This window comes from Rosa rugosa, chromosome 4, assembly GCF_958449725.1.
Source record: "Rosa rugosa chromosome 4, drRosRugo1.1, whole genome shotgun sequence".
Classification (NCBI taxonomy): Eukaryota; Viridiplantae; Streptophyta; class Magnoliopsida; order Rosales; family Rosaceae; genus Rosa; species Rosa rugosa.
In genome coordinates, this window is record NC_084823.1 from 30645490 (window position 1) to 30665940 (window position 20451).

Sequence of the window (20451 nt, forward strand, 5' to 3'; positions counted from 1 at the left end):
TAGAAGCCTTTAGCTTCTCAATTGCTGTAATTTACACCTAGCTTTCTCTATTAATTTCAAATTAACTAGCTGCTACTACTGTTCCATTCCAGAATATTTGAATTAATCTCTTCCAATCTTGATCATCTTGCTGTTATTCAACTTATTTCCAAGAAGCTTTAAATAAGTCAATACTGTGTTTTTGTACTGGGAAGTTCAACATAAGCACCCCCCCTTCAACTTTCTTACTCCTGGTTTTGAAAATTTATCATAGCAAATGTCACCTTCATTGGTCTCGGAAAGGAATTGAACTTCACTACTGCATTCCTAAAAAGGCAAACCCTTGTGGTTATATTCAGATGTGTTCAGGGTATATATAATATAGTATGAGAATATACATAATCATGTATATGGGTTTTCAGGTTCTATAATACAGTAAAACACATTTCCTCCAAAACGCCCTAATGTGCCTATCAAGTGATTGGTATTCACTCCAAGCCAAAGTTTGTCTTGACACCTTTCATATATTTAAGTCTCACAATGTGACAAGAAAGGCATGCAATGTGAAGTGAGAGACCTTCATACTGTTCAAATTCCGAACCTAAATTAAACTGTTATGTTATCTGCAATCCGGTGTAATTTGGGAGGTCTTCCATAGGGCCGCCCTATCACGTCGAGGGTAATGAAGACCATTTACAAGGGTGAGTGAGATCTTTTTGAATATTTTACCTTACTACAACAATGACCATAGGCCGATCCTACAATCTACGTGGTAGGGCGGCCCTATCCAAGTGTTGAAGAGGCCATAAGTAGCCGACTGTATTAGAAAGTTCAGCATAACAAGAACGGCCATCACCAATGCAAAGTTGCCAACTACATCGAGACACCAGAAAAGCGACTGAGGTAAGCACAGACTGGTTAAGAATATACTTATATTCTCATTTGAAATACACAAAATTATTCTAGATTGAATTATTTGTCTTGTGACTTACTGTTTCCTTCTGCAATGCATTAATAGTTGGTGTTACAAACCTTCCTAAGCCAAACAACACCTAGAATGTCATCAAGTACGGCTTCAATCACAAGATTAGGAGGGCAATGAAATGTACACACCCCTTCAGAATGATGAACACTCTTTAGGAAGAAGATCTGCCACCATATTGCCTTTGAATATGCTGAAGTTGCAAAGAATCAAATTGACTCATCAACCTCTTGTAATACAGCAGAATATTACAAAGAGGGTGCAAGGCAATGTTCTCAGCATGTGAAAGGTTCACCAGATTAGTAGAAGAGTCTGACTCAATTTCCAAATTTCTAACATTCAAGGCAACAAGAATCTGCAAATTTACTGTGGATTCAGCTTGAATCACTTCTCCTGTACCAATATCAACCAAGAAGGCACTCATCCATTCTCCAGTTACCCAACTAAAAGAAGGAACCACTGCAAGTTACCAGGAGAAAAAAAAAAACTCTGCTTTTAGATTGGCAGTTAACCCATTCACCCCATCCCGAAGTATAAGTTGCTTTCATAGTGGTGGGAATATTGACGGCTAACAAAACGCTTGGCATTGATACAATCTCTCAATAAATGGACCATGGTTTCAGGACTGTCAGAACAAAAACCACAGTTACGAGTACTTGCAATATGCCTCCTGAGCCTTTGATCATTTGTTAAAAGTTTACCCTGCTGGATGCAAAGAAAAGACCTCAGCTTTGGATGGATAGCAAGAGACTAAATGCTTTTCCATCTAGATTCCTGAAGATCTTGTTCATTACAATGCTGATCATATTCAGACTATATGAGAAAACACCAGATGATGTCCCTCCAGTTGCAGAGCCTATATCAGTTTTTGTAGTGTGTTGTGATCAGTATTACAAGTTTCTATCAACTGAAATTCCATTCAATAGATAAAGAGGGTAATATCGTTGATATCAATCTATATACAATTCATTAGCCATTCAGGCCCTTCCTATAACCACACTACATATCTAGGCTCAACATGAGAAAACTTTGCAAACTTTTATGTTCCCTTGGCCACTTTAAAATAAGCTCTTCAATTCTACCCTCGCCGCCAAACATCAGTCTCATTTTAGAAAAATATGTAATGTAGCAACGCATTTGGGCACAGGAAAAACAAAGTTATAACTTTTTCTTCTCACAAGGCATCTCGAGCAGCAATCCAGCATATAATAGCATCAGCAAGCGTGGATATCCATATCCAAAGGCTATAGTGCTGAAAACACAGTTTGTTGATGATCAATCATTAACTATAAACATCACCTTCACAAGAATACTAGTTGCTTGTAACACATACCTTTTGTATCTGGGCTTGGTCCACTCTCCCTCTCAACTCCTCCAAGTCAATCTCTTTCCCATGGATAAATTTCTCTACTGCTTGTCTTCAATGAGCTACCAGATTGCCCTCGTGGGGATGAAGCTTAACCGTCTTGCCTGTGCGATACTCAATAACATTTTGATGTCCTCCACAATAAGACTAACAGCTGCCCAACAAGGGTTAGTGCCTCAGAAGAGTCAGATTCAACGATAACAGGCATGAAGCTTCCATAAATAGCAAACTTGATGCCATCAAGAATCCCCTGCAACTCCGCCTCTAAAGGACTACCTCTCCCTTTCCAAGATCTGGAACGGGCCCCCTTCAGCTCTCCTCTCAAATTTTGAACCACACTCCAACTCTTCCTACCATTAATGTCGTCAAGGACAACATCAGAATTAAGTTTGAAAGAATCCTCATTGGAAGGGGTCCATCTTGCATTCTCTGTTAAGGCACTGCTTTCCAATAAATTTTCATTTTTTAACTCCTCCAGCATACAAATGGCTTTCTCAGAGATAAGTTCAAGTCTTTCAGACAACACATGAAAAACATCATTTCTTTCTTTCCAAAGTAACTAGGGACAGTAAGCAAACTGTTCAAGTCACACAGGGAAAGGGTGCCAGCTGCATACTCAAGAAGATTGAAGAAGTTGCTGAAAATTCCACTTTCCCATTAAACCAAAATTGCACCTCCAACTCTCCAAGCATATTTACTCATCTTGCACTTAAAGATGGCATGAAGCAGAGTCAGATTTCTTACCACATCTCGAATACAAATCACTAGGAGTAATTTTCCAGGCTTTTATAGAATTTGTACATGGCAGGATGTTTCGAGAAGCCCTCCTCAAAAACAGTTCGACTCTGTTTGCCACCCTAGACTCCAAAGTTCCAAAAACATCTTGACTGAGATTCATTTGTGGACTTTTATCTCTCAGAGGCATTCTCCATGAAAGACAAAGCCAACTTGTACCCTGACCTCACTGAGAATTTTCCATGCTTCTCAAAAAACCATATCAACTTGTCCCTTCTGTCTGCCTTGCTATATGGGAGACTAAGAATGTAATCAGCATCCTCCACAAAGAAATTGGCTTCAACTTTTGCTTTACCCCATTTCCCAGAAGGAAGCAAAAGATCACTCACAAGAGAAATTTAAAGGACTGCAAACCATAACAGTAGTCAGTCTCGGGATCCATCTGTCATTATAGATCTGAACAGATGTTCCATCAGCTATCCTCCACAAAACACTATGCTTGACAAGCTCTCTTCCCCATAAGCACCTCCAAACTTGGGAGGGAGGCATTGACTAACGAAGCCGAGAAAAAGGTGTCAGGAAAGTATCTAGTTGATAATTGTAGACTTCAGCACAGATCAAGAACAAAAGGGGGGACAGCAGATCTCCCTGCCAGAGACCTGTAGACGGCAGTGTACAAATTTAGCAAAAGTTATTGAAAAATCTGACTTAATTGTTTGAGATGAAGCTCTGATGAACCACAAACATTGCTTTTAATCACTTGATAAAACTCTACGTGATATTTTACCACACCATAATGATTCGGAGAATAACACCCATTTGTCGGGAAACCTTTTTTTATTCGGCAGTGATTTCAAACAAATTTTACCTGTAATCACAAGAGGAACAAAAGTGGAAATCGTCGATGCTTCTCTGAATATGGTCATAATTCAAAACATTTCATTTAACAGAAAATATGAGAATGTCAAAAGAATGTCAAGCGATGAGGAAAAAGAAGATATGAGATCATCAATTTGGTGAGATAGATAATTTTCAGGGGAAATCACAAAAATAGCAAAATAAACAAGAAACAAGTGAAATTTCTAACTTCCTCGGGCACCTTGAGGAAGATTCACTCCGAGAATAACATGAACTTGGTTAGTTCCACCATATACCTTCATCTTACTAGTCTCATGGAGTATATTAATGAAAAAGAATTAGCGTAATTGGTTTCCGCCAATAGTGGGTATGATGAGAGATGTGTGAGAGATTTTTATAAGGGTTCTCCTAGGGAGAAACCTAGTGATAATGAGGTTGTGGTCACGGTTCGTGGCAAGTCTACCCAGATTAGCCAAGAGTTTATTCGTTGTTTTCTTTAATTGCCCATAATCTCGGATGATGAGATAAAGTAATATGAGAATAATTATGATGCCTCTCTTGAGAAGCATGTGTTAGACATAAGTCTGGTAGAACCGTAGAACATATGGTTAGTAATAACTTGAATGACATAGAAAAGGGAATCATGCTCGGGAATGATCTGCTTTTATGGACCACTGTTTGCAAACTAACTGAAATGTTGTCAACAAAGATTAGCCAGAAAAATTTTGTGTTGTCAATAAGGACGATTCTATCATCTCAGCACCATCCAATGATACAAAACCCTAGAACTATCTAGTTTCTCACCAAACAGCAAACATTCACAAAAATGCAAGCTGACCAGTATTTGACATAAACATAAAATGGAAAAGAATCTGACCTGCAAAAGCTGAGTCTTTCTCTCATGAGCAAGCACATCAACAGCAATATACTCCAGAACTTGTAAGTAATGCATTAAGAAACCAAACTTTCTCAGTAGCTAGTCTGACTCCTCAATCAGATAAAGGCTCTTTGACAAGGAGATTGATTTTTTCTTGAAGAAATTTCAGTACATCTTCTCTTCCTTCTTTTATAAGCAACTGTCTTAATCTCCCAAATGTCACACCTGATGGCCGAATCCCCTTCTCTATCATCTCTTCCAGTAAGACACAAGCCTTTGAAGCATTACCGTTTTCACACAATCCATTAATAAGGACTGAGTATGTATGCATACTGGGAACAAACTGTTTCAACTTCATGTACTTCCACACTTTAAGAGCCATCTCTAATTCATTTCTCTCGCAAAACATTTTTATCATCATTGTATATGTATCTGCATCTGGATCACATACTTTGATCATTTTACGAAAGACACTAAATGCCTCATCAGTTTCTCCACGGTCAATCAAGCTGTTTAAGATGATATTGCAGGTCCTCGAATTGGCTGCAACACCTTTGGAAGTCATATCATTTACGACCCTCCACACGTTCTTGAACTTGTTAACTTTACAAAAAGCACCGATCAAGGCATTATAGACGGCTACATCAGCCTTGATTCCATTCCTTTCCATCTCCAAGAATGCTTCAACAGCATCTTCAATCCTATTTTCCACCCCATATGTATGCACCAGAACACTGTAAATAAAAGATGTAGGCATACAACCACTAGCATCCATGCCCCGAACAATCTCAATGGCTTCGTCCACCCTCCCTGCTTTGCACAGAACATCAACCATGATACCATAAGTCACTATATCAGGATTACAGCCAGCATCAACCATTTCTCTAAAGACCTCCCTTGCCTTGGGCAAATTTGGATCCTTTCCCCATCCATCAATTAATATACTGTATGTCTTTGAGTCTGGCTCAAAGCGGTCCTTCATTTTATCAAAAATCTCCTGAGCCTTCCTCACATTCTTGGATTTGCACAAAGCACTCAGCAGGCCATTGAATGCCGCTAAATTCGGAGCACAATCATACTTTTCCATAACATTAAAAGTATAAATCGCTTCCTCAACCTTCTGAGCCCTGGCATACTTCCTCATAATGATACCAAATGTCTCCATATTCTGCATCCTTTGGGTCCTCATTGAGTTCACAAGCTCCCACATGATCTGGTACTGCCTTATCTTTGCCAAAGAATCGATCATAGCATGGTATGCCTTAACACTATGCGTGTAGTTTTGCTGCTTCGCTGCCCATTCAAAGAAGCGGTATGCAACCATTCCGGCATTCTTGAATCTCACGAGAACATCCTCTACTATTTCAGGTGAAATTCTGACCCCACTTTGATCAAGGGCAGTATCAAGTGTGAGTGTGGGGCAAGACATCATGATTTTGCATATTCTTTTGGTTGGATCAGTAATGTGCCTTGTTGCTTCACTCGAACAGTAATTTCGGGAGAGCATCATCCATCGAAAACCCAATTTTTCTCCATAGCTCTGTATCTTGATAATCATATTCTTTGTAACCCAATGGGCATTAAAGGCACCTGGAGTATTGAAAACTAAAATGAGGGACAGCAAATATGTTTAAGAATTATGAAACAAATGGAACCAAATGCTGCAACTAAGGGAATAAAAGACCAGAACCTTTAAATAAACTTCAGAACCTTTTTGCAATAAAAAAGACCAGAAAAGAAAAAGTGTATACAATAAGCTTTATTAGCTTCATAAAACAACTAAAATCTTTCTTACAACTAATTGGTGCAACTATACACAACTAGGGATGGATTCTCAATCAAAAAGGCATCCCTGCAGGGCAATTCATTTTGTTGACTCATCTACATATAGCATCCTTGACATCCAAAGAATAGCAACTCCGTGTTTTCCCCCATTGTTAATCTCAAGGCCACAATATGGGCGATCGCTAAGTATCTTAAAAGGACCCAAATGTCAATCTAGATGAGTATTCGCTGCCCATCTTGAACAGGACCCAAGTCTGTGTCTGTGTTTGTAGAACTTGAGAAAATTTGATCAATAGAAACATTATGCTAAAGAAATTTCTACACATGATAAAACCACATAATAATAACTTGCCTGGACCAAAATCTCAATACTCAGATTACCTACTCTAAATGATAGTAATTAGTATTTTTCTTCGTTCTGCTTTATGCAGTTTCAGGAAGCCAAATCCGGAATCCCTACAGTTAGAAAAACCTTCAACCTATTTCTGCAGATGCCGCATAGCCCCCAATTGCATTGACATAATAATACTTGTCATGTCATGTGATAACTTAAGGTAAGTACTCAAGGACACCAATTTTGTTATGGAAAATTGGAAATAAAAACATAGCAATTGAACCCAGAAGCGTAAATTTGTTCAAATGAAGCAACCCAAAAAACTTGATCTCCTCTTATAAAGCAGTTGGCTGATCATGTATGCCTCACTGGATTAAACCCAAAAGCGCTAAGTCTTGAATGAGTGCTTACCTTGTATTTCGTCGTCGTCGTCCAAATGCCCTTCTCTGCTCTCCAAAACAAGACTGTTGTTTGTTTCTCCTTTGGTTCTTCTGTTTCGATCTTGGGGGCGACTACGGTGGAAAAATTGAGCGGGGAAACACTCAAGTCTCGGCCTTTTCACTTTTCAGAGAACAAGGCAACAAGCTTCAGCTACTGTAGACTGTTGTCTCTCTCACTCCTTGGTACAAGTATGGTTTTTCTCTTTTTTTTTCTTTTCCTTTTTTTTTGTTAAGGGGTCGACTGTTCTTAAGCTTTTTTGCGCTTTTTTATTTGGGAACACCGAACACGTATATTTTTTTAATACACACCCATAACAAAAAAAAAAAAAAAAGATTTTGTCCATTTACCTTAATTCTAGGGTCATTTATCCTACTTAATAAGGTCTTCTCTAATATCCAATTAGGTTTTTTTTTTTGGTTTTTGTCCATTTACCCCATTTCTAGGGATTTTTTTCCCACTAACCCCATTAAGTTTTTTTAATTCTCTCTTACCCAATACACTCTAAGGGAGTCTTCCCTAATACCCCATTAAGATTTTTTTTTTGTTTTTAATTTTTTTTTAATACCATTCTACCCCCAACCCCTTTGTTACTTAGAGAGAGAGTGAAAATGGAAGAGAGAGAAACCATAGGAGACTTCGCCGGAGCCCGTTACCGGCCGCCGGATTCCGGCCAACTTTCGCCGGATTCCGGTCGCCGGATTCCAGTCAACTTTCACCGGATTCCGGTCAACGGTCGCCGGATTCCGGTCACCGGCTACCGCCCACCGGAATTTGCTGAAAATCTCACCGGAAAGTTTTTTTGCACCCAATAGACATCTATTGCCCCCTAATAGACGTCTATTGCCCCTAATAGGTGACTATTCAGCCATGTATTGCCCCCCAATAGATGACTATCAGCCATGTATTGCCCCCCAATAGATGACTATCAGCCATGTATTGCCCCCCAATAGACGTCTATTGCCCCCCAATAGACCTCTATCAGCCATGTATTGCTCCCCAATAGACGTCTATTGCCCCCCAATATAACTTTCGATCGCCAGAATTCTGCCCCCAATAGATGTCTCTCTCTATTTCCTTCTCGGATTTATGCCCAAAGTTTACAAAAAGAAAAAAAAAAAAAAAAAAAAAAAAAGAAGAAGTTGATTTCGGCACCCACGCAGCAGCTGGACCAAATCACTCGAGTCTGGTCCGAGTCCGGCAGATAGTCCGGCGGAGGTGGAAGCTGGCCACGAACACCTTCTCCTGGTCGCCGGCGATGAGATCTCCCACCACATGAAGGCAAGTGCATCTGGACAGGTCGATGTCGCCGAAGCCTTGAAGATCCGGTGCGACAGTCCGTAGCCGAGCGAGGCCACAGTTTGGTTTTGGTGCCTCCATGCCAGATCTCCGGGAAGCCGTGCCGGTGACAACGTCTTCGATGAAGGGCGACGGGGGGAGAGAGAGAGAGAGAGAGAGAGAGAGAGAGAGAGAGAGAGAGAGAGAGAGAGAGAGAGAGAGAGAGAGAGAGAGAGAGAGAGAGAGAGAGAGAGAATATCGTGCCTGCAGAGACCGCCGGTGACAACGTCGTCGATGAAGGGCGACCGGGGGAGAGAGAGAAAGCCGAGAGAGAGAGAGAGAGAGAATATCGTGCTTGAGAGACAGTGTGGCATGTCAGTAATTTATTAATTAGGCTGAGGGCAATTTTGTCTTTTCATTTTAAATTGGGTAAGTGGGATTAAAAATCTGTTGCTGGGGTAAGTGGGATAATTTTTGTTCATTTTGGTGCTTTTGGTCAAGGACCCTTTTTTTTTTTTTGAGATTATTTTACCATCACCCCTTTGTTACATAGAGAGAAAGAGAGAGAATGGAAGAGAGAGAAGCCAAAGGAGACTTGGCCGGAGTCCCGTCACCAACCGCCGGATTCCGGCCAACGATCGCCGGATTCTGGTTATCGGACGCCGGACTTTGGTCATCGACCGCCGCCCACCGGACTTCTCTGAAAATCTTTCCGGAGGTCCCTAAAGAGGTCATCGGAGATCTCATAGGTCGTCGAAAAAGTTTATTGCCCCCCAATGAACCTCTATTGTCCCCCAATAGACCTTTATTAGGGGGCAATAGAGGTTTGTGAAATCTCGCCAAAAGTCCCCAAAAAGGTTGTCGAATATCTCATATAGGGCCGAAGAGGTTTATTGCCCCCCCTCCCCCCCCCCCCAAACAATAAATCTGTATTGTCCATTGCCCCCCAATAGACCTTTCGGTTGCCAGTTGGGAACTAATCTCTCTAAAATTAGACTAATAAAACTTTGATTAAGGAAAAAAACGAGGAGATTACATCAATTAAAAATATTTATTACCCTCAATAGACGTCTATTGCCCCCCAATAAACCTTTAACATACCTCTATTGCCCTCGAATATCCCTTTATTGCCCCCCGATACAACCTTTTTTTTCTTTCCTTCTTTGATTTCTGCCCACAATTTACAAAAAAAAAAATGATATGGGCACCCAGTCTTGTTCTTCTCCTTTCTTCCAAGGTTGCAGACCCGGGACCGAAACCTTAACTTCTTCGTCGTTTTCAGGCGAGGGTTTGCATCAAGGTCCGAGTTGGCCTCCAGCGAGGTAGCTCCGACCGAAGCTTCTTTGCCGTCTTCATCAAGGTTCGAGTTCGCCTACAGCGAGGTAGCTCCGACCCAATCTCGGCATCCGTCTGCAGGTCGGAATCGGAGGCGTTGGACTCCGATTCATTGGAATCCGTCTGGGAGCCTCGGATGTGGAGCGGGCCGCAATCGGAATCAGGTTCGCAATCGAGGCTGGGCTTGTTGGATCAGCCAAGGAAGGATCCGGTGAGAGTTGTGGCTCCGGTGAGAGAGAGAGAGAGAGAGAGAGAGAGAGAGAGAGATTTTGATGTTGAGTGGCAGTGGTTGTAATTATTTAATTGGATTGAGGGCAAAATGGTAATTTGATGTTAAATTGTGTATATGGGAACAAAAATCTGTTGCTGGGGTAAGTGAGATAATTTTTACTTATTTTGATGCTTTGGGTCAAGGACCCTAAAAAAAATCACTGCCATTTTTTTTCCTCATTAGTTCAATATTACCCCTTTTCCTTTCTTCATCACTCTCCCAGTATCCATTGTAGCCCTTCTCTCCTTTATCTCTCTGTCGTTGCTTATTATGTTTATATGATTCCTATGTAGTACATCAATTCAATGGAATATAGAATTATAGATTTTGAAGCATATTTAATGGAATTGAATAACTATAGTGTGTCTACTAACTATACTCTCTCACCAAACGATTGTCAAAACCAAGAGGGCAATTCTAGAATCGAACCAAATGCATAATTATATAGAAATTTAATCATAGTCATTTGAATACAAAGCTCCAATTATTCAATTTGTTTATTTTCCAGTAATCGCAATCCTTAATGTGATGTATGTTAGAACTAATTTGTGGATGTGCATGAGAGAGTTTATGCTTCTAAGGTACGTTGTAACAACGCTTTCCTTAAGACATTATTTGCCCCACTATCAAGTGTGCAAAGGGGATAATCAAATATGCCTCTAGGATACAATGAAGCCCAACACAATGTTGTTGTTGATCGGCGTCTTGCACTTACAAAGATCAACCTAAACACTCAAAAGAAGGTTTATAAGATGGCTCAAGGTTACTAGAAACTAATTGTGCACTATTAGTTTCTAGGAGTTTTATATGTGAGAAAACAAGAAAATTGTGAATATCAGAGATTTAGATCTTCTTAGAATCTGTTGGGATTGTCTTAGATTATCTCATTATGTATAGAATGAATCCTTTATATAGAAGTACATGTACCCTTTCAAATGGTAAGGTACCTTTTCAATTGTACCATTTGATTTTTGGTCATATTATTTCACTCAGACAAATCCAAAAGGTGCAAACATAATTAAATGACACCTTTTCATTTCTTAAATAAATAATTATATTTTAAAAATTTCTCCAACAATATATAAACATGAAAATTGAAGATCTGCAACAATGAAGGAGGTTGGGAGCCCTTCTCTTTTTGTTTATTTGGTTTTGTCAGATCCAGTGAGAAAGGTTACTCACTGGATGCCATCCTACAACAACCCACCTTCGGTCACCATTTTCGACAGAGATGAAGGTTTTTTGTTCTTCTTTTTTCTTAAAGGAAAGAAGAAGGCGTAAAATAGAATTTTAAAATTTTACAAAAAAGTGGTGTGTGTATGTAATAAATAGAGATGTGTAAATAAAAGAGATTCTTCCTATTTATTTACTTTCTTCGGAAAATAAAACAAAAGTGATAGGTTCTCTATCTTTTATACAGGCCTGATCAAAAGAGGACGTCCGCAGTGCAGCAAAAGTGCGGAAGTCCATGCTCTCTCTCTCTCTCTCTCTCTCTCTCTCTCTCTAAGGGATCCCTTTTTTTGGCCATTTTAAGAGATTCCTTGTGGGACCCACTTCTTGATCTCATTTCGGCATCTTAGCTGTTCAATTTTTTTGCTCCTAATGTATAGATCAAATCTGCAAATTTTCAACCAAATTGATTATCGTTAAGGTATCGAACTAGTTTAAATCAATGGACGAACCGAATCTGTCAAACCTGAACCGTTCATGTTTATAATTGTAAATCAAAGTTTTGAATGCCTTAATGATCATCAATCTTGCTGAAAATTTGCAGTAGTGATCTACTCATATAGACCTAAACATTGAACGGTGGAGAGGTGCATATGTGATTGAAAAATTAGTCTAATAAATTATCCCTTAAAATGGCCAAAAGAAGGGATCCCTCACTAGAAGGGCCCTGGTGTGTGTGTTGGTGTGGGTGTGGGTGTGTGTGTATTTCTGTGCTAAGGACCTCCTTAGATATTAAAATCTAAGGATTTCCTTGAATAGACTCACTTTTCGATCGCATATCCACATCTCGACCTTTCAGTTTTTAGGTCCTAATGTATAAATTTATGCAAATTTTCAGCCAAATTGATGATTGTTAAGGTATCGAACTAGATTAAATCAATGAACGAACCGAATCTGTCCAACTTGAACCGTTCGTGTTCATAATTATAAATCGCAGTTTTGAATGCCTTAATGATCATCAATTTGGCTGAAAATTTGCAGAGATGATCTACTTATATATACCTAAAAACTGAACGGTTAAGATGTGGATATGCGATCGAAAAGTGAATCTATTCAAGGAAATCCTTAGATTTTAAAATTTAAGGAGGTTTTTAGCATAGAAAGACTATACACACACAGGCCGGATTAGAAGAGGACATCCGCAAAGATGCAAAAGTGTGGACGTCCATCCTTAGGCCTTAATCATGCTCTGACGGCGGCGCTGCTCATGCCGGACAAAAATTATGGGCATCCCGAACGGCGGCGCCATCAAGATGAAGGCCAAGGTAATCGAGGTCGAAGGTATGGGTGGCGAGCTCACCCGAAACTTCAAACACCATTAAGGTCGACTGCGAACTTGTAGCTAACGAGTCCACGGGCAAGAAAAAGCTCAAGATCGAGGCCTGGTCTCCATCTGGCAAGAGCAGCGCCACTGTCTGCGCCTGATCGAGGCCTGAGGATGGACGTCCGCACTTTTGCATCTTTGCGGACGTCCTCTTCTGATCCTCTATAATTAACCTCCAACCAAAAAAGAACGAAACTTTACACAAAGGGGAGAGGGAGAGGGGGGGGGTCTTTTTTTAGAGGCCATCAAATATTTTGTTCGGATTGTCGGATCTTATTCAATGCTTCACATTTATTGGTTTCATCAATAACCACTCAATCATGAATTCAATTGAACATGCACATCCCTTCAAATCACTACCAATCAAAGAAGTGAATAATACAAGCACAACCCAGTCTTAATAAACATAAAAATCATGTTCTTCTCCTCGTCCATAGATATTTGTGAATTTTGTGATGAATGGAGATGGTGTCACACCCCGAATTTTTGAAATAAGGATTCAAATCCGGAACATGACTAATAACAATACAAATAACGTTCTGAATTTTTCTCTCAGAAACAACCACTAGTTACACCTCTTGATATTACATAAACCAAATCCTCAAGCTACTTATTACAGCACACTCTCACCAAATCAAATAGTAAAACTCAAATGAGTATAATTCTCCTCACAAAACAAATGCTATAAATCTAATACTAATACTCTAAACCGCACGATCACTGCTCTGATTCTCCTGACCTGTGAGATTACCCGCTACACAATTTGAATAGTGTACCGGGAATTGCAACAACACAAAACCCGGTAAGCTTTTGACAGCCCGTATGAGTAAACAAGAAAGAACTGTTGATTTATTCAATTATATTTATTATAACTCAAGTAAACAATCAACACAGTCACACGGTAACTCCAAAAATCACATAAACATAAAAGCAAGTATATTCTCGATACTCTCTTTTAAAACTCAACATTTGACTGATCACAACCAACAACTATTGCAACATTAATATGTGAAATAACATTAAAGCAAAGCATGCTTGATTCTCTTTTCACTAACATCTTCACATATTAACAATATATCACAGATAGATATTTGATCAAAATAATATAAGTACACTTTTCATCTTAGTGAATTTTCGGATTAACTGGTAACAAATCATAAATCCACGTGTTAGAGTCCATAATACCAAAACACGGGAAAGCCAGGTTGACTGGTAACAAATCATAAATCCACGTGCTAGGGTCCATAATACCAAAGCACGGGTAAGCCGCAGCATACGGAGGACAAATCCAAAGTATGTATACTCAAGGAATACACAAAGCAACCTGTATGCACAAAGCAAGGTTCCTAAGAGTATAATAGTGCACTATCTGTAGGGACTAGGGCCCAAGGCTAACTTCCACATAACACCAAAACACATTTACCAGTAATTCACTTAAGCACGGGGTAGTAGATAACACCCGGCTTCACAATTGTACTTCTCAGACATAATCAAAATCACAAAATACAATCTTTATGATTTATAGATCGTATATAAGTATATGTACACCCACATAAAGAGACATATTATTTCAAGACAAATCTTTATTTCTTTAAATAATTTCCACATATTCACAATTGGGCATATAAAATAGCTTTCACACCACATGATCAACATTTCATTATTCAACAATTAAATGCGAGATTAATAGCTTGAATAATATCCAATTCATTCTCAATCATTTCATCACACCAATTACACGTCAACCAATATATATATTCCACGTAAATATATATATACGTAATCATCTGCTCAGGGATGACCACTAATACCAACTATAGTTCAAGCATAAAAACCGTGAAATTCATTTGTATAATAAAATCATTTTACTTACCTATGGACCGTAGTTGATCAAGTCCATATAATTTAAAACAATATTTATTCCACAAATATTTTCACACAATTGCGACAAAAATAAAGTAATTAAATTTATCCGGTTCGTAATATGAACCACGTGAGGTTTACTCACCTCTAATCCAGCTGCGTCTTCTAAAAAGCCAAATATATCAATCCGAATCGTCCACCAAATCAATCTATCGATCACCTGATCCAATAATGATCTTAACTTAGCCAACAACTCATAAACGTACGTAAACTATGATCCAACGGTCAAATCGAATTTAAACGATGATCCAACGGTCGGATCCTCACAGATCGCCTTTAGGATCATCCTCCTAAATTATCACCAAGATCCAACGGTCTGATCTTCTTGAATTGCCCTTACTAATATCTCCATAAATTTATATGAAAATCCGACGGTCAGATTCTCACGAATCGCCTTCCGAATTACTGTTTTACAATTATACGAAGATCCAACGGTCGGATCTTCGCCCGTGACCTCACAAAGTCATCGGGACAGTCATACGATCAACATATTAAAATTTGAAGCAAAACCGATGGTCTGATCTTCGCAGATCGTAAACCGAAGATAAAACGTAAAAACCGTAAATAGTAACGTAAAAACGTAAATCCACTATTTATCAACTTTTTCTAACATGACCATGTTATATATCAAAACGCTCGTATGGATGCATAGATCATCGCCTAGATAATGAAAACTCAAAATATGGTCTGACGCGCCGCCACAAGCGGTGGTCAGTGGGCGGTCAACGCGGCGGTCAACTCCGGGTCAACCACCTCCGATGGCAAAGCGACCAACTACAAACTTGTTCAAAATGAAAGGGTGATCGACTTCCATACCTGGAGCTAAGTCTGGTTTGGCCTAGATCGTCCTAGATCAAGCTTGGAAGTTTGGATTAATCTGGTGCGTCGGATTTGATCAGATTGAATCTGGGACGTTGGAAAAGTCAAACCATGATCTAGCGTTCTATACACAAAATCGTGATGAAAGGCTTACATGGGGATGATCAGCATGAGGAGGAGATCACGAAAATGGGAAGGATCGTCCCATGAATCGCCGGAAAAGTGGTTTTCCGACCGGGTCGATTCGTCTCGTCTGGGTGTCTTCGATCCAGCTTTCGGGGCAGCGGCGGGCCAATACGACACCGGAGGGCGTCTGGGCGTGGAGCGGCGATCACGGTGGTGTCCGGGTCCGGGGCTGGAGGACGCCGGAGGAGGGCCGTTCGGCCGGGTCGGGTCGAGCGGTTCGGCCGCGTGGGAGAGGAGAGAGAACGGAGGGTTTCGGGGACTGTTTAGCAAAAATTAGATTTTTTCGTCCTTAATGAAAAAATCAGAAATTTTTCCTATTTATAGAAAATTCCCAAATTTCAAATATTCATAACTTATTCATACGAACTCCGAATATTGTGTTCCACATATGCACGAGATCGTATCGACGAGCTCTACAACTTTCATGAAGGAAGTGTTCCCAAATTCCGTATGTATAAAAAGTCAATTTCCACGAGCCCCTAAATAACGTTCGATTTCGAAAATAAAATCGTTCGAACTAATTCCACAACTTTTCCAAGCTTCGTACTCGCTCCTACTATCGTGAAATCATTTCTAAAAATCCACGGAATTTAATTTGGATTTTCCGGGGTATTACAGATGGAACTGAGATTATCCTCGTCTATTTAATAATTTAATATGAATTTATAGGAAAAATCTCAACTTCAACGAAAATATTCTCACAATATGCATTATTTACAAGATTGTAACATAATATTTAACGGTAGTGATTAATGTGTAAGACGATGTAAAAGATGAGTGACTAACGTGATATATTTGAAAAGCCAGTGGCCAAAGTGTCGAACATGTCAAAGTTCAGTGACCATTTATGATAATCTTCCTACTCCAAATATTGTGTAAAGAGCACATTTGCGAAATAATTGTACCTGAAATATTTTTCTTCCTTAGCTAATGTCATGTATATATGTTTTAGCTAATGTTATGTATATGTTGAGCAATATTAGGTTGTTTCTAACACACTTTGTAAGATAAAACAGTTAAAACTTAATGGAAATAATAGTCTAGAAGCAGAAGGACAAAAAAAAATAGAGGGAAAAAAAAAAAACAGAGAAGAAATGGCGAGTGAAGAGAGAGGATTTGTGGGTGGGTGCAACCGAGCAAGTCAAGATCAGGGAACCAATAGGAAGAAAGAAATTAGATCACTCCTGCCACTCTCCAATCATTTCATCTGGTACTCTCAATACTTCCCCAATCACGGCTCATAAATGCACCCACTTCCCTCCAATCGCAACCCGCCACGTGTACTTCAAGAATCCAAGGCGCGCGCTCATCCTGTCTTTAACGGCCGGCATCGAACCCCCGCCTCTCAGAACACAACGCCATCCACGTCACCAACAAGATCACCCACTCACAAATCACCACGTGTCGGTATCCTCCTCCCCCGCACTCTTACTTCCAGGTAACGCGATCCACCGGATTACCTGGAATCGCCGGTGGCCAACCATATACCCAGTAACCAACTCTCTTGCTTTCTCTCAATTCTAAAAAAGCTAATGATTCTCTTCCTTTCTTTCTCTCTGAGAATTTCACCTTTCTAGGGTTTTCAGTGATCACCATTATTTTCACAAGAAAAAAAAAAGGATACAAAAACATTGTGCTGTGAAAATTCTCCAATATTCTTCTTCTTCTTCTTCTTCTTCTTCTTCTTTGGTATTAGACATTTTTGTTTCGCATCGATTTCCTGATTATCTCTGTTTCGATTCGATTCGATTCGATTCAAGGCGGTTGATTTGTACTGTGTCCTACCCCCTATTTGAGATTCCTAAAAAGGAACCGGATTCTGAGAAGATAAGATACGGTAGATTGGGCATGTCCTGAAGCCATTTGGTGAATTATTGTTGCTCTAGATCTGAAGCTTTGATTTTACGAATTCTGGAAACGAGGTCGTTTTGGGGGGTTTGAGTTGGAGTAATTGATCGATGATATGCGACTGAACATGGCTGCTGGTATGGATTTTTCGCCTCCGACGACCATATTTGAAGGTGTTTGCTACAATGACAACATGTCAGCCTTGGAAGATGATGATGAGAATATCAACGGTTTGAAGCATATTGCGAATGGGAAACCTCCCCGGCATCTCTCGGTAATGCGGCACAGTTTGAGCTCCATGAGGATGCTCGCCCCTGAGGATTTGGTAAATTCATTGCTTATATGTATGATGAGATGCATTGTAATTAGCATGCTGTATGTTTTACATCTTGATCTCAAACTTAATTTTTCAATGAAAATCGATTCAGTAGATTAGAATGTTGGAGAATGCATATGTGGTTCTTATATTGTATTGGTTTGTTCTCTGCTTTTAACTAGGAAGGCGAAATTGAATTCGATTTTTTTTTTGCTTGTCCGGTTTTCTGGGCAGCTAAAACTGCAAATGTACACCTTGCATCGTACTTACTCCTTTGTTTGACTTTTTTTCCAGTTGGAAGTTGGGGTTGTAGCCAGTAAGTCACCTTCGAATGAGAGTTCAAACTTTCTCCCAGTGTTCCGATCAGGAAGCTGTGCTGAAAGAGGACCTAAACAGTACATGGAGGATGAACACGTTTGCGTAGATAATCTTGTTGAACATCTGGGTGGAACTTCTGCCTTCCCTTCACCTGGTGCTTTCTATGGGGTGAGTAGGTCACCTTCATACCTTTTACCTTCTATTACCTGTTTGTTAATCAGGAGAAATAAATGGCGCTCTTAAAGCTGAACTAATTGGATGATAAAGCATTAGTAATTTGTCTGTTTTGTGGCTCCTGTAGTTGTACGTGGCACGGTGGTTACTTGTTACTTTGTTAGTTGATTACTCTTTCCAGAAACTGTTTTGGTCATACAATATCAGATCCAACATCATTTGGAAGGATTTCCCGATTTTGTATGATCCAGTTTTACTTTGAGCTCCTGTAATATCACTGACCTACACCAAGACAGAATTGATTTTTATTTTCCTCCTACGAATGTTTTCAAATGTGTTCACGTAATTTAATTAACTAGCAGAAGAGAGACATGTTGGAGAGGCATGTAGGTATTCAAATTTAAACCACAATACCAATTAACTTTTATCTGATAATAACTGTTTCATTATTTGTTTCGTACTTATTTGATCACCCCTCTACTCAATCTTGTAAAGTTTTACAGTGATCTTAGGAAGTGGGGCTCATTGTAATTTACCCAGATTTGTTAATATAGATACATTTGAACAGGTATTTGATGGCCATGGAGGCACAGATGCAGCATCGTTTATCAGAAGCAACATTCTTAGATTCATAGTTGAGGATTCTCATTTTCCAACTTGTTTGGAGAGGGCTATTAAGAGTGCCTACGTGAAAGCTGATCATGCATTTGCAGATGCAAGTTCTCTGGATATCTCCTCTGGCACCACTGCTCTGACTGCCCTTGTTTCGGGAAGGTAATCACTCCTTCACTACCCTGATTTTGGCATCATATGATACTGGTGACTTGAACTATTTGCTAAAGTTCTTCTGATAGATGGTATATTAGCACAAGTTTGTTTCTCGTGCTACGGGATATCTCTTGAAAATACTAATTTTTCTAGGATACTGCATCAGAACATGATAGTCTTTTAAACTTGTGATGGTGCTCTAGGGAAACAATGAAAGAAGGAAGAAATATAAGGATGAGCATAAAGTTTCCTTAGTATTGTTTTTTTTTTTTTTTTTTTTTTTTCAGACCTAGGATTCAGGAGAGTCAGAAATTTGTTACAGATGTTATATTCTTTTCCTCTTTACAGGACCCTGATCATTGCTAATGCTGGAGACTGTCGAGCTGTAATGGGGAAACGGGGTAGAGCAATAGAGATGTCAAACGACCACAAACCAAATTGTGCATCAGAAAGGCTAAGAATTGAGAAACTTGGTGGTGTGATATATGACGGGTACCTCAATGGACAATTATCTGTGGCTCGTGCTCTAGGAGACTGGCACATGAAGGGACCGAAAGGCTCTGCCTGCCCTCTAAGTGCAGAGCCTGAGTTGAAGGAGACATGCCTGACTGAGGAAGATGAGTTTTTAATAATGGGGTGTGATGGTTTGTGGGATGTAATGAGTAGCCAATGTGCTGTAACGATGGCGAGGAAAGAACTGATGATCCATAATGATCCTGAAAGATGCTCAAGAGAACTGGTCAGAGAGGCACTCAAGCGGCACACATGTGATAATCTAACTGTTATCGTGGTTTGTTTTTCCCCAGATGCACCCCCTCGGATAGAAATACCTCAAAGCCGAGTCCGGAGGAGCATTTCTGCAGAAGGGCTTAATTTGTTGAAGGGTGTACTGGACTGCAACTCATGAGAGAAATACCTCAAAGCCGAGTCCGGAGGAGCATTTCTGCAGAAGGGCTTAATTTGTTGAAGGGTGTACTGGACCGCAACTCATGAGATAAAAGGAACGGACCATCTGATTTGTGTACAGAATTGCAAAGGTTTTAAATTGGTGAGGGGGTAACATTGTATCCCAAGTTGCTGCTGTTGCTGTTCGCGTAGCAGTTATTTGAGTCCAGCCTCAATCAGCCTCATTCAAAGGAATATTATTTATGCAGGGGGGTTATTTGTAATGTTGTATATCCTGTACATCTAACAAGCTCTGTAGACTGTTGTGTACCATTGGAAGTATTCATATTCATTATTTGATTTCCACTTAATTTTGCGATCCATTCTCCACTTGTCCAGCATGAAGTATTTTATCCAGAATG

At 39.7% G+C, this 20451-nt stretch overlaps 2 protein-coding genes across 6 annotated transcripts; one reads left to right on the forward strand and one right to left on the reverse strand.

Annotated features, from left to right (window-relative positions):
- Window positions 1-805: 805 nt before the first annotated feature.
- Window positions 806-7577, reverse strand: LOC133745230 (pentatricopeptide repeat-containing protein At1g77360, mitochondrial-like). 5 transcript variants are annotated; one of them, XM_062173267.1, is made up of 4 exons: window positions 7328-7577; window positions 4798-6387; window positions 3855-3930; window positions 807-3721 (listed from the first exon to the last, which is right to left on the reverse strand). In XM_062173267.1, the coding sequence occupies exon 2, from the start codon at window positions 6353-6355 to the stop codon at window positions 4910-4912; it is 1446 nt and encodes a 481-aa protein (XP_062029251.1). In that variant the 5' UTR covers window positions 6356-6387; window positions 7328-7577; the 3' UTR covers window positions 807-3721; window positions 3855-3930; window positions 4798-4909. The 5 variants fall into 5 exon arrangements, with proteins under 5 accessions (XP_062029248.1, XP_062029251.1, XP_062029250.1 ...); XM_062173266.1 differs by having other exon boundaries at window positions 3850-3930; XM_062173265.1 differs by lacking the exon at window positions 3855-3930 and having other exon boundaries at window positions 810-2213; window positions 2295-3721.
- Window positions 7578-17199: 9622 nt separating this feature from the next.
- LOC133743323 (probable protein phosphatase 2C 27) lies at window positions 17200-20412 on the forward strand. The gene is made up of 4 exons (XM_062171206.1): window positions 17200-17893; window positions 18179-18370; window positions 18945-19150; window positions 19493-20412. The coding sequence occupies exons 1-4, from the start codon at window positions 17684-17686 to the stop codon at window positions 20049-20051; spliced, it is 1167 nt and encodes a 388-aa protein (XP_062027190.1). The 5' UTR covers window positions 17200-17683; the 3' UTR covers window positions 20052-20412.
- The last annotated feature ends 39 nt before the right edge of the window (window positions 20413-20451 follow it).

Coding starts and splice junctions, on each gene's coding strand:
- LOC133745230 (XM_062173264.1), bottom strand. CDS start 6,355: ATGATTATCAAGATACAGAGCTATGGAGAAAAATTGGGTTTTCGATGG.
- LOC133743323 (XM_062171206.1), top strand. CDS start 17,684: ATGCGACTGAACATGGCTGCTGGTATGGATTTTTCGCCTCCGACGACC. Junction 17,894..18,178: donor TGCTCGCCCCTGAGGATTTG/GTAAATTCATTG, acceptor CTTTTTTTCCAG/TTGGAAGTTGGGGTTGTAGC. Junction 19,151..19,492: donor ACTGCCCTTGTTTCGGGAAG/GTAATCACTCCT, acceptor TCCTCTTTACAG/GACCCTGATCATTGCTAATG.